At 36.9% G+C, this 12,283-nt stretch overlaps 2 protein-coding genes and 1 pseudogene across 5 annotated transcripts; 1 reads left to right on the top strand and 2 right to left on the bottom strand.

The window, feature by feature from the left end:
• The first annotated feature begins 1,111 nt into the window (after nucleotides 1–1,111).
• Nucleotides 1,112–5,298, top strand: LOC18602573 (putative aldo-keto reductase 2; annotated as a pseudogene).
• Nucleotides 5,299–5,592: 294 nt separating this feature from the next.
• LOC18602576 (putative xyloglucan galactosyltransferase GT12) lies at nucleotides 5,593–7,571 on the bottom strand. Its single transcript, XM_088805945.1, has 2 exons — nucleotides 7,280–7,571; nucleotides 5,593–7,162 (listed from the first exon to the last, which is right to left on the bottom strand). The coding sequence occupies exons 1-2, from the start codon at nucleotides 7,515–7,517 to the stop codon at nucleotides 5,814–5,816; spliced, it is 1,587 nt and encodes a 528-aa protein (XP_088662071.1). The 5' UTR covers nucleotides 7,518–7,571; the 3' UTR covers nucleotides 5,593–5,813.
• A 1,547-nt stretch (nucleotides 7,572–9,118) lies between these two features.
• Nucleotides 9,119–11,692, bottom strand: ABCI14 (trigalactosyldiacylglycerol 1). Of its 4 annotated transcripts, none has more exons than XM_007034052.3 (3): nucleotides 11,414–11,692; nucleotides 10,541–10,603; nucleotides 9,119–10,431 (listed from the first exon to the last, which is right to left on the bottom strand). In XM_007034052.3, exons 2-3 carry the CDS (start codon nucleotides 10,585–10,587, stop codon nucleotides 9,426–9,428), a joined length of 1,053 nt encoding a protein of 350 aa, XP_007034114.2. In that variant the 5' UTR covers nucleotides 10,588–10,603; nucleotides 11,414–11,692; the 3' UTR covers nucleotides 9,119–9,425. The 4 variants fall into 4 exon arrangements, with proteins under 4 accessions (XP_007034114.2, XP_007034115.1, XP_017975896.1 ...); XM_007034053.3 differs by having other exon boundaries at nucleotides 10,541–10,608; XM_018120407.2 differs by having other exon boundaries at nucleotides 10,541–10,611.
• Nucleotides 11,693–12,283: the final 591 nt, after the last annotated feature.

The raw sequence follows: 12,283 nt of genomic DNA on the forward strand, positions 1-12,283 counted from the left end.
AGTCGATGGGAGCCAAGGGGATTTGCCAATCCTATATTTCTCAAGAAGTAAATGTCTTCAGAATGCTTTGTCCCCCACCCCATAACGCCACCATCATTTTCCAAGCAGTGCAATTTTTTATTGGCAAATGTTAACAACTCTGAGTCCGTCATATCTTTTGGGTTTGCATATGGCATCTACTGGTTTGGTCAAAACCTCCCTATAACGGATGAACAGGACGATGTTTGTGATACTTGTCTCCAGGGAAAGCAAAATAGATCACTATTTCCCAACAGCAACTTGACTCGAGCAACAGAAAGGCTTCAATTGATACACTCCGATGTTGGTGGACTTTATGGTGCTGTTATGGTGGATTTCAAAAATCATATGAAGTCTCAGTTTAAGATGAGTGATCTGGGCTTAATGTCTCATTTTTTGGGTTTGGAAATTCAGCTAAAGAAAGACTCTAAAAGCATACATCGAACCAAGTATGCTAAGGACTTACTGAAAAGATTTCAAATGCAAGCTTGCAAGCCAGTTGCAACTCCTATAACATTCGGATGCAAGCTTCTCAAAGAGGATGGAGGTGCTAAAAGAGATGTCACTACTTACAAAAGTAAAATTGGAGGCCTACAGCATTTGTCATCAACAAGACCAGATTTGATGTTTGCTACCATTTAACTCTCACGACTCATGCAATCACCTTTTGCTTTTCTTGTAGCTATTGCTCAGCGATTGGGCCGATTGCTATGAAGACTCAAGGAACAAAGTGGGTGTCTGCAACATAGACTCCAAAGAGATGTGTTGAAATTGAGGTCTGAAGTTGCAGAATATGGCGCTAGAAGGAGGCACGAACCTCCCCATGACGCCACTAACCTACTGGTTTATAGCTGTTTTCAGTTTTTTTTTCCTTTTATTTGTCTTAGTGGCTGCATGTTGTGTGCCCACTGGCCATGACGTAAAGGAACTACCTAGAACACGTTTAGTGCTTAAGTGGTTCCCCACTTTATTGCTTTCTATTTGCTTTGTTAATTACTTGTATTTAAATTGCCAAAACTGTTAATGCTATTGTTATCTTCTTCCTTCTTTTTGATAGTTTCTCTTTTCTGGTTTTTGAGGTTTCTCCCTTCAACAGATTTTTAGCACTCAACATTCTCTTAAGAATACTTAAAATTTTACTTTTCGAAAAAACAAAATACTTAAAATTCTAACAGATGCCGAGGTAATGAAATGGAAGTGACCCCACCTTGCACCTTAAGATGTTTACCATATCATTGCCCAATCCATCGCCAATCCCCACTGAACAGAGGCATGATTTATTAAAAAATTGATTTTGAGACCGGTAACTAGCTCAGAGCAACATATGAGATGCCTTATACTAACTACTCCCTGAAGACTCGGTTCCAGAAAGATGATTGTCTCATCTGTAAACTGCAGGTGAGAAATAGCCAACCCGAAGTCAGTGAGTGTGATGCCACGAAGGAGCCATGATTGTTCAGCTCAGATGAATAATATATAGAGCTTCCACAGTCATAATGAAGAGGAAGGGGGATAGTGGGTCTCTTTGAGGAAGGCCCTGCTTTACCGGGAATTCAGTCGATCCATTAAGAAGGACAGAGACACAAACTGTGAATATGCATTCAAAGATCCATCTACATCATTTCCTACTTGTTAGTAGTATAGCTTTTAAGTTTCTGTTGAAAGAAAGAAGAAATGGAAACGAAGGTTGGGAGAATAAAGCTAGGCCCCCAAGGCCAGGAAATTTCAGAGCAAGGCCTAGGCTGCAGCAGCATGTCAGCCTTCTACGGACCACCCAAGCGTGAACCCGACATGATCAACCTCATCCACCATGCCATCAACTCTGGAGTCACTTTTCTCGACACTTTCGATGTTTATGGTCCCCACACTAATGACATCCTTCTGGGAAAGGCCTTGAAAGATATCAGAGACAGAATTGAATTGGCGACCAAATTTGGTGCTTGCATTGTGGATGGCAGAAGGGAATTCCGGGGCGACCCTGCTTATGTAAGGGAGGCTTGTGAGGGTGGCTTGAAACGCCTTGGTGTTGAAAATATTGATCTTTATTATCAGCATCGGGTTGACACCAGGTTCCCATCGAAGTCACGGTCTGTTGCTTTCTGCTCTGCTCTTGTCTTTGTTAAGGTTTATTAGTTAAATAGTTATATAGACGTACATACATGCATACATACAAATATTTTATATGTTAAAATTGGGTGTTTAACTTTCATGTAAGGGTGTTCTCCCAGGTGGGGGAACAAAAGAAATTAGTTGAAGAGGGTAAAATAAAGTATATAGGTCTATCTGAGACATCTGCTTCAACTATCAGAAGAGCACATGCTATTCATCCAATAACTGCTGTGCAGTTGGAGTGGTCCTTGTGGGATTAGATGTTGAGGAAGAAATAATTCCTACTTGCAGGTTAGCCGTGGATAAGAGTATAACACTGACAATATTTAGCAATTTCAAATTCTAGTGTCTCATTTCTTTTCATTACTCGGGGAACTTGGTATTGGTATTTCATCATGGCCTAAACTGGTAGAAACTTTTTTCTGATGATGATATCAAGGAGGTTCGTTTCCATAACACTCTTTATTGATGTCCTTAAAAATTTTGTGTTTGTTAAATTCTTAGGCATATCAAGTTTTTGGACACTCATCGTATATCAAAGCATGAATTTCTTATACTGTAAAAGATCGTCAGGGGGTTACTTGTCCAAATACTTGCCTCTAATGGTGGTACGAATTAGAGTATCCGCTTCTAACCAGCAGAAGAATTTAGATATTCTTCGGACCAACTGTAAGATTTGAGATGATAACCAAAGTTTCCTGTGACTTAACAAGTTCTCAAATTTTTCGTTTTTGTTAGGCTTCTCTATAGGACTGCGGAGTCAACAGCTCCTAACTTCAGTCTCTAAATGCCTTCATTTTAGAACCCTTGTTCTTTTTGGTTACCTGTCAGTGTACTGGCCCTTGCATTCTCATTTTGCTTTCATCTGGTCATGAAAAATTCTCTCCAAAGTGTGATTTGATATGGGCTAACCATCTAGAGAAAACATCTGCTGGAATGTTAATTGTTCATGGTTATCTGCCAGTATTGGCAGCAATAACTCGCATATATATCTTAATCCTCCTCCTCATTTCATGCATTTTGTTACTCTAATGCTGTGTCATCCTGTATTCAAATCTCCCTACCTAATCAAGGAATTAAAAATCCCGTAAAGGATTTTAGTTTCAATATGTCAAAAATTGTTGGCAGTAATCTTCACTTTGTCTGATTCGTGATAAACAATAATGCTTTGTAAAATGCAATAGAGACATCTCGTTTCCACTAAACAAGACAATGCTCTAGAGGGTGTGTTATTTTTGTAATGCCTTGCTTGCTTGCCTTACAATTTATTCTGATGGACCACCCCATTAACAAAATTTTTTACGTTTTTGTTTCTTTAAAAATCACCAGTTTATTCTTGGAAATTTCTGATTACATCTGGATTCACTTGGTTTCCTTTTGCTTAAAATAAATTGAACGGACATTGAGTTCCTTTTTTGGGTAAATGGTTTTTTGTATTCATCCAAAGAAGCAAGCAAGCCGGCTACATAGAGAACAAGCTGCATAATGCAGCAAAACTGTTTGTATCAACATTAAAAAAACAAATAAGAACAGAAGACAACTATACAACTATACAAACATATTTTCCTCTAACCCCCAGTTGGTAACGAGCAACTTATTAATGCTATCCCCTGCTATCTGCTGCATACCAAGGAGCCTGCACCTAGCAATCAACCTCCTTAATGCAATTAAGAATTACAGAAGTGGAACTAGCCCTCTTGCCATAAGGTCTACTATTGTTTTCCATCCAAATGAAGTAAAGTTAGGCACCCCAAGCGAGTCTTGTGACTACTGCAATTAAAGGTTTCCAAGGGCCATTGAAATTTCAGATTTATCTGGTTGGTCTTTTCACTACGGACTGTCCTAAAAGTTATCTCACGCTTGCATCAGAATGGTTTTCTTGTTTCTTTCTTTTCGTTTCCTTTTTCCCTCGAAAAATTAAGATTTCCTAGCGTGCAAGAGTTGAAAAATCCATGGGTTTCAACTACTCAATGGATTCTTACTTTTACAAAGTTCCACTAACCTGAAAAGGAAGTAGTGTAAAGAATCACGGAAAAGAGAAAATTTTTCACCTTCAACATGTTGTCTTTAATCATTATCACCTTCTTTTTAGTTAGTGCTTGAAACTTTAATTTATTTTGCTACTCTTGATTCCCAGCATCAAGGTCAAGGCCCCGCTCGATTATCTATTTGCTTAAGCACATGGTTGGCATGCATTAAGCCTTCTACTCTGCAGAGAAGCATGCTCTTGTTTACTCCATGGTTGATCCTGGATATTTCCTTGAAAAGGGCTGCTTTGAATAACAACAGCCGTACTGCAGTTCCCACTACCTTAGTATTCTGCTCAGCTTTTCCACAGTACCATATATTTATTAGTTTCTTAAGAGATTAAGAAGCGACATTTGCTGATGTAGCAAATCCATTTTCCTATCTTCAACAAACTTTTATTCTTCAAGTTTCTTTCTTCTTTGCACCTTGATTAGGCTTTGCTTTCAAAAGTGCCAAGTAGTGGTTTTCTGATTTGCTCTGTTTGGTTTTTAGCTAAATTGGTTTTCTGCTATCTGCTTATAAATTGCTTATGTTTTTTGATGATAAAGTCACTGATTTCAATTGCCACGTTTCTTTCAAGGTTCCAACCTGAAAATCTTGGGCATAACAAACACCTCTTTGAGCGGGTTAATGAGATGGCAAGGAGAAAAGGGTGCAGCCCCATCACAGCTTGCATTAGCCTGGATCCATCATCAAGGGGATGGGATGATGTCTGCCCAAATACCTCGAACCATTAAAACTGAAAACCTAAACGAGAATATCAGGGCTTTGTCCGTGAAACTAACACCTGAAGAGATGGCTGAAATAGAATCCATTGCTTCGGCAGATGCTGTAAAAGGAGACAGATATGGGGACACTGCCCCAACCTACAAGAACTCTGATACCCGACCCTTTATCGTCATGGATACCTGCATGAGAGAATGCGTTGTCTGATATATGTACAATCTTCTAGATGAGGTATTGACTTAGCGTGCTACTGCCTTTGAGATGTTTGATACAGTGCTGAGTTCCTAATGTTCTGAGACCAAGGTCTCTGTCAAAAACACCAAATGTGGGTGTGAATCCTCAAACTGAGAAGTTCGTATGTGAAGTTTATCTTGTTGAGATATAAGCAAGTTGAATCTCAAAGAGCAAGTTTTTCAATGTTTGAGGCATCTGCATTTGAATAATTTCTCTGCATCTACCCAACTTGTCTCAAAGCCATTGTTAAATTTGGCTGCTAGCAGGATTTTTAAGCATTAGACTATTTTCTACTAGATATTTTATCTTCATTCTACTTTGATGGTAACGCTTGTTGGCTGTGTTAAGTTTTCAGCAATCGTTAGTCCTGCTCTGGTCTATCCAATCCTATCTCCAAGGTTAATTCTTTAATTAGAAGCCAAAGAAAGTCAATTTTTATGAGATTTCAAATACAAATGAAACATGGCAACATATTAATTCAAAGATCTGTAACATTGGCTACACATGTTTTCACATATACGTCAGAAGTCAGGACTACAAAGAGGATGAACAGATGATCAACCATCCATTAACCCAATACAAAAATTCCATCAAGGAAAAGAAATAAACAAAATGGAGATCCTCACCCCTTCAATTCCAGTCATATAAGTAATGCACTAGTTTTTGTCTAATCTTGCATTTCCATGCTCTTTGTTCTTTTAAAAGAATTGGTCCAACGGATGGTCTCCCACTATCCCAGATAATTTTAACTTCCAGCGGTTCCCTACAGCAAAATCAACACTAGGATCTTTTCCTTCCTTGGTATCTTTCCTTACTTTCTCAACTCTCTCAAGTACTCTTTTAACTGCAATGTCAAATGCATCCTCGAGTCTCTCCAATCTGGACCTGGGATCTGCATATATCATCTTCGGGATCAGCTTTACAGCCTGTTTTCTCATAGCTAATACTTGTTCTTTCGAAAACCGTGAAAGTGCCTCCTTGATGCTGACTGTGCCATCTTTTATTTCATTGGCAGGAATGTACACAGAATATTTAGTATAATTCTTTGGAAAGTACCATTTGTACTGTGCATAAGCAGAATAGGGATGGAAGAAAACAGGAATGCACCCTGCCAGGATCGAATCAAAAGTTGAACGCCGACTGTATGAATCCCCTGGAGGTTGTAAGCAGAAAGTAGAGTCTCGAAACACCTTAATTACTTCAACTGGAGAATCACACTTGTTTCCACCAGGCTGACAATTAAGGAGCTTGCATGTCTCTTCTGAGGCTAAACATTGGTTGATAATCTCGCCCCGGATTGAGTCATTCGCACCTGGACGTGGAGCACCAGCAAAAGAGAATAGATATCGCCTTTTTTGACTTCTCATTTTTCTCTGCCAACGAGTTATATCACTGTCGCTTGATGGATGGAAGTAAGTTGGATATGGTATTGCAAACTCATTGCTCCAGGAGCTTGACTCTATAGATAACATTGTCATGTTCATGGATTCGGGCAAAGACATAAGCCGGCTGCCCCAATCAGATTGAATTTCTGTTTGTCTCCGAAAATCCCAAGCTATCCTCCCTGCAACAAAGAAATGGTCTCTACCCCACATCCGTTTCCATTCAGCCTTTTTTCCAAGCCAGTTGACCAAATCATAAGCAGAAGAATCTCTAACAGATGTGTTAAAACCCCAGAGGTAACGACCAATATCTAGGCCAGCGTAGAAGGGTACAAAAATTGCTGAAGCCAGCGAAGAATCAGCGGTTAAGCACTTGTACTGCTTCATTCTGTGATGGAAAATGACTTCTAACAAGAACTGGTTTGTTTCAAACCAATTCCTGTCAGATAAAACCCCTTGTGGTCTTACAACCTTTGGACCAAGCCCCGAATTCATCAGGGATGGACACATATCAAACCATTTGACAAGCGTTCGACAATCTTTGAGCACGTCAGTATTGAATCTACTTGGAAGATGGTGAATGTATATGTATTTACCTGCACACGGATCCTCTCCTTTCCGATCATCACTAGATTGTTGATCAGCAACGTCCTGAATCTTGTTTTCTCTCTTTGCATTGGATAAGGTAACATTATTTTCCAGGGCAGGAATATCCTGTGTAGCTTCGTTAATATAACTGCTGGTGAAATTGGGTGGTGGAGCAATAGTTTCATTAGTTTTGCTAGTGAAATTGGGTGGTGGGGCAATAGTTTCATTAGTTTTGTCCACGGGAACGAGTTGGTTAGTTTTCTGGGTGTTGAGAGCATCAGCAAAGCTGTGGGCAAGGAAGGAGACTCCATTCTTGGCACCGGGTAGAGCTGAATAATCCAAGCAGAGCAATACCAAGCAAAAAACGAAGGAAATAAGAACAACAAACCAGAGTTGCTTATAACTCTGCTTGCCGATGATCGGCTTCTCCATTTTCTCCCCGCTGTGACAAAATTCTGAAACCAAAAACCACAAGCCACACCAGAAAACAAGATGACTTTGCACAAAGAGAAGACCACAGATGACTTAAGAGGCGTGGTCGATGAAAAAATCATATGGAGATTGTGTTTGAAACAAGAAGAAAACTGAAAAAGTAGTAACATAAACTTATTATTGTTAGGTCTAAGGCAAAAAAAACTAAAGAATACTCAAGGCAAGGCAAGGCCGCGTCCATTGATGGAAACTTCCAAACATGCAAATACCACGTATCCTTTTTGGATACATCGCATCAAAGCAATAAAAATTACTTAATATGTTTCCTTTTCTGCTGATTCCAATCTGTCTCATTTATAATGAGGAAGACAGTTGTATATATCATTGGTTTATTGTATCTACACAGCAGCTCACAGGCTCACACTAGTGAAAATATCGAAATTAATTTAAGAGAGACGGAATTTACTCTTCTTTCAAGTGAAGTTACCTGCTTGACCACCACATTTTATGGATCTATATCATCACTTGGGATCTTGCAACTTAATTTTTGGACTGGACATAACTTAGCACGTGGGTAAAAACTTTTCCAATTTTGTTAAATACCATTGCTTTATCTTAAAGAATTCATGGCAAAAGCAATGGATTTGAGGAAGATGCACGAATATCTAGCATATGGGTGACGGGACAGGAATTAGGGTCGTTTGAACGAGATACATAGTTAAATTAGTGAACAAATTTCAAGACATAATATTTAAAATTTTTTTGGATTATTTATAAAAATTTAAATAAATTTTTATTTTTTTATAATTAAGGTTTATATTTCATTTTAAATCAAATAGATGTTTATCATTAATAGTTGACTAATTGATATTAATAATCATATAATATTTTTCACTTTTTATGTCCACCAATGCCACATCAATATTAATGGATAAAAATAAATGATATTTTGAAATCAACCCTTAGTTATAAAAATTTATTGCATACAAAATAAAAATATAGAAGTTTGATTCAATGTAATGGAAGAATAAAAAATTACTGAAATTTTTTTGAATAATTCATAGAATTTTTAAAATATTATGCCTAATTTCAACCAACAAGAGGGAAAGGGAAATATGATGAATTTAAAGCACAATATAACAGTCTTTTCTTAATAATAATCACCATGCCAGATTGATAACTGTAAATTCATATACATGTCAAATTAATAATAAGCATATATTCATATATATTTTCGTTATAATTTTTTAATTAAAAATTTTACTGTGATTTGTCAAAAACTCGAAAGACTAACATGATATAAAAATAGTTGATAATTTCTCCATAACTTGATTTCAGAAAATTACTATATAAATCTTTCTTATCAGTCATAGGCTTTATCAATCAAATAAGCCCGTGTAGTTAAAAATTATTACATAAATAAACACTAATGAAACAAAGCTTTTTAATTAATGTGAAAATAAAATTATTATCGCCTTTTAGTTTGTTGAATGTTCCACTTGAAAGAATGAGTCAGGTGTTAGTAGCTGCAACTTAAAACTGATCTTCACACTTCTTTTCCTCTTACCTTTCTCTCCTACAATGACAGAAGAAGTTGACACTTTGTTTTTAATGAATAGAAAGTAGTTTTCATTGAAAGCAATTTTATCGAAATTTGGTGGCCTTAACTGACCCAAAAAAGTACATTTCTCTTCATTCTACTGAAATTACTTCAAGCATCGGGCACTTCAACACTGAGTCACTGAGAATTGGACATGGAGGGTACAGGCTGGTAATATTAATAAAACACTGCAGGACTTTCCATAACCTACGATTTTTACTTACATGTTATCTGTCTCTGTAGGTGCCATCCATCAAACAACACCATTGAGAAAACTGTAAAAGATGCCAACAAACAGGCCAGCCTCATTATACACAATTCTTCAAAGAATCTCCAGCTCCTTGGAAGAAGCAATATGAGAGTGCAAAATCAGCCATAAATATACCAACAAGAGAGATAACCACAGCTGAAGTTGTTGACTCGCCCACACCTTTGGCTCCTCCCATGGTGGTAACTCCCCAAGCACAGCTCACAATAGATATGATCATACCAAAAACCTGTGACTTGATCATTGCACTAATTATATCCCATGATTGTAGGGCCCTTTGAGCTGAATCTAGGATGATATTAATGCTAATCCCATAAACACTATCAGCCAGAAGGGCACTTGATGCCATGCCTACCGTGAAACACATCAGAGTTAAAAATGGTAAAGCTAAAGAGGAAGCAATCACTCTGGGCGTGACCAAATAATCAACAGGGTTCGACCCAAGAACTCTCAGCGTGTCAGTTTGCTCAGAAACCTGCATCGTTCCTAATTCTGCAGCAAACGCACTTCCAATTCGCCCAGCAACCACAACTGATGTAACCACGGGACTTAGCTCCCTTGAGAAGGCTAAGGCCAATACCCCACCAACTGATCGGTTCAAACCCAATCGGGTAAATTCTCTAACAAACTGAATAGTGAAGGCCATACCAACAAATGCAGAGGTTAGAAGGCAAACACCAACTGATTTAGGTCCAACTCTCTCCAGTTGTTGGAGGGTATTCCTCCAGTGGACTTTACCCTTTAGAGTCCTAATAATAACCTGTCCCGCAAGGACAAGAACAGATAATCCTCTCCATAAGTACCCTGGAGGAGACCATTTGCTAAAGAATGTCTCCGGTTCTGAACAGGGTGCATGGTTTGTATTGCTGTCTTCTTCTAGCACAGGGGCATATTGGTGGCCATCATCTGTGTTGGAAATCACAAACAATCTGGTTTTGTGGATGGGTGCTAGAAGTCTAAGACTCTCACCTCTTGCAGTGACACCAAGTCGACTTGAATTCCAACCTCCTAGTTTCATCCACCCATCAGATTTGATAGAGTTCTTTCTACAATATGTTTAAAGAAATTAAATCTCATGGATAAAGCATCAGCAGTAATTTGAATTTGGAATGACAGTAAATAATGAAATTAGAAGAGAGAGAGAGAGAGAAAGACCTGCTAGAAAAGAAAATTATAGGATGAAGTTGAAAGGCTGTTTGCATCTTTGGTCCCTCCTAACTGAACTTCTACAATAGGAAACCTCATGTAAGACCTTAAAGTTGGCTATTATACCAATCAAATTTCAATCAGACCAAAGATCTAAACAAATATTTAATTTTGCTTCTGTCAAAAAGCATTTTCACCTGAACATTAGCCAAAACAAAAATGTTTGTCTAGAACCATCACACAGATGGAAAATCAGCAATATAAAACCACAAAAAAAAAATGAGGAAAAATAAAAAAGATTGAAAATACAGAGTCAAACTTATATGAAGCTGGAATGGGTTTTCTTGATATGCTACCGCAAGACAGAAATGAATCCACAAGAACCAATGACAAATCAATTTCTCCAGTATTCATATATTTAAGATAAAAGCACTTATCTTTGTTAACAAGTTCATTTTCGTTGTTGAATTCCGAAAAACCAATAAGCTAGAGTTAAGTGCTTTGAGGGCTTTTTGTTATTTCTTTTTTAATCTGAATTAAGGAAGTGCACGAGTTTGAGATTGGATTGAAAAAAAAACCCCAAAAATTCAACTTTCCAGTTCACAGAAAGTCTCCAAACTTAGTATAATTGCAGAAATAAGCTAGTTAGTGCAATACCCAGAACCAAAATATCAAGATTTATCTCAAGAACGGTTCAAAATTCCACTACCCAGTCACCCCAAATATCTAAATCTACTGGGAAACTTAATCATAAACCCCAGCATTAAAAACCCAAATACAAATTTGCATATAACAATCTTAAAGTAATAAGTTTCTCAAGAGCGCATCAGATATAACCCTAAAATTCAAGAAAAAACACTTGTAAGAAGAATATATATATACCTTTGATTGAAGATGGAAGGAAATTATAGTTGGAAGTGAGGCAGTGGTGGCAGTGAGGGGAGACGGCTGCTCCTATCGTATAGTTTGACTCAAGTGTTTCACTGAATTGTTTATAAATTCTTTCCTTACGGAGAATGAAAATTGAGGTTCAGGAAATGAGGATTATAGTTCTTTTCTTTTTTATTTTTAACATACCAGTGTCTTTCACTCTTTTGCAGCTCCAAAATACCCCCTGTCGTGTTGTTTTGTGCATTCACCCAGGTAGAACTTGCTTTTTCATTTTCTTGTTAATTGGTATAATCTTATAGATTTTATAACACGTGAATATAATACTTTTTTTTGTTTTTAATTTTTATAAAACTGAAGATACAAGCTTTTTCTTTTATATATTTTATATTAAATTTTTTTTATGATAAATTCAATATTTTTTAATATAAAAAATAAAAATATTAAGTGTTAAAAAATTGTATATTAAAATATCTCAAAAAACAAAAATGTTTAAAAAGAAGGAACCAAATGAATAATTAAAATAATCATAAAGATGTTACAAACCCTGTATTCGAATGCATGGGTTTTGTTTGTCTGAAAATTGAGAATCATGTGAGTTTTAGACTTATGAATTCGAAATTAAGTCTGAATGGATTTATGTTGCCAAACCTAAGGTATATATAAAAATAATATATTTTATTATTAACTTATATGTTTATAATATTAAATAAAGAGATTAATTCGATAATAAAATATTATTTATACTCAACATAAATAATTTTTATTGCCACTTGTTTTGTGTTTCATTGTATCACGTATTATCACTTGTTTCATCACTTCACTTTCTATGTCTTGTTTCTCCACATCATCTCCTATGTTATG

The sequence above is a fragment of the Theobroma cacao genome, chromosome 4, assembly GCF_053813885.1.
Source record: "Theobroma cacao isolate CCN51 chromosome 4, ASM5381388v1, whole genome shotgun sequence".
NCBI classification, from domain to species: Eukaryota; Viridiplantae; Streptophyta; class Magnoliopsida; order Malvales; family Malvaceae; genus Theobroma; species Theobroma cacao.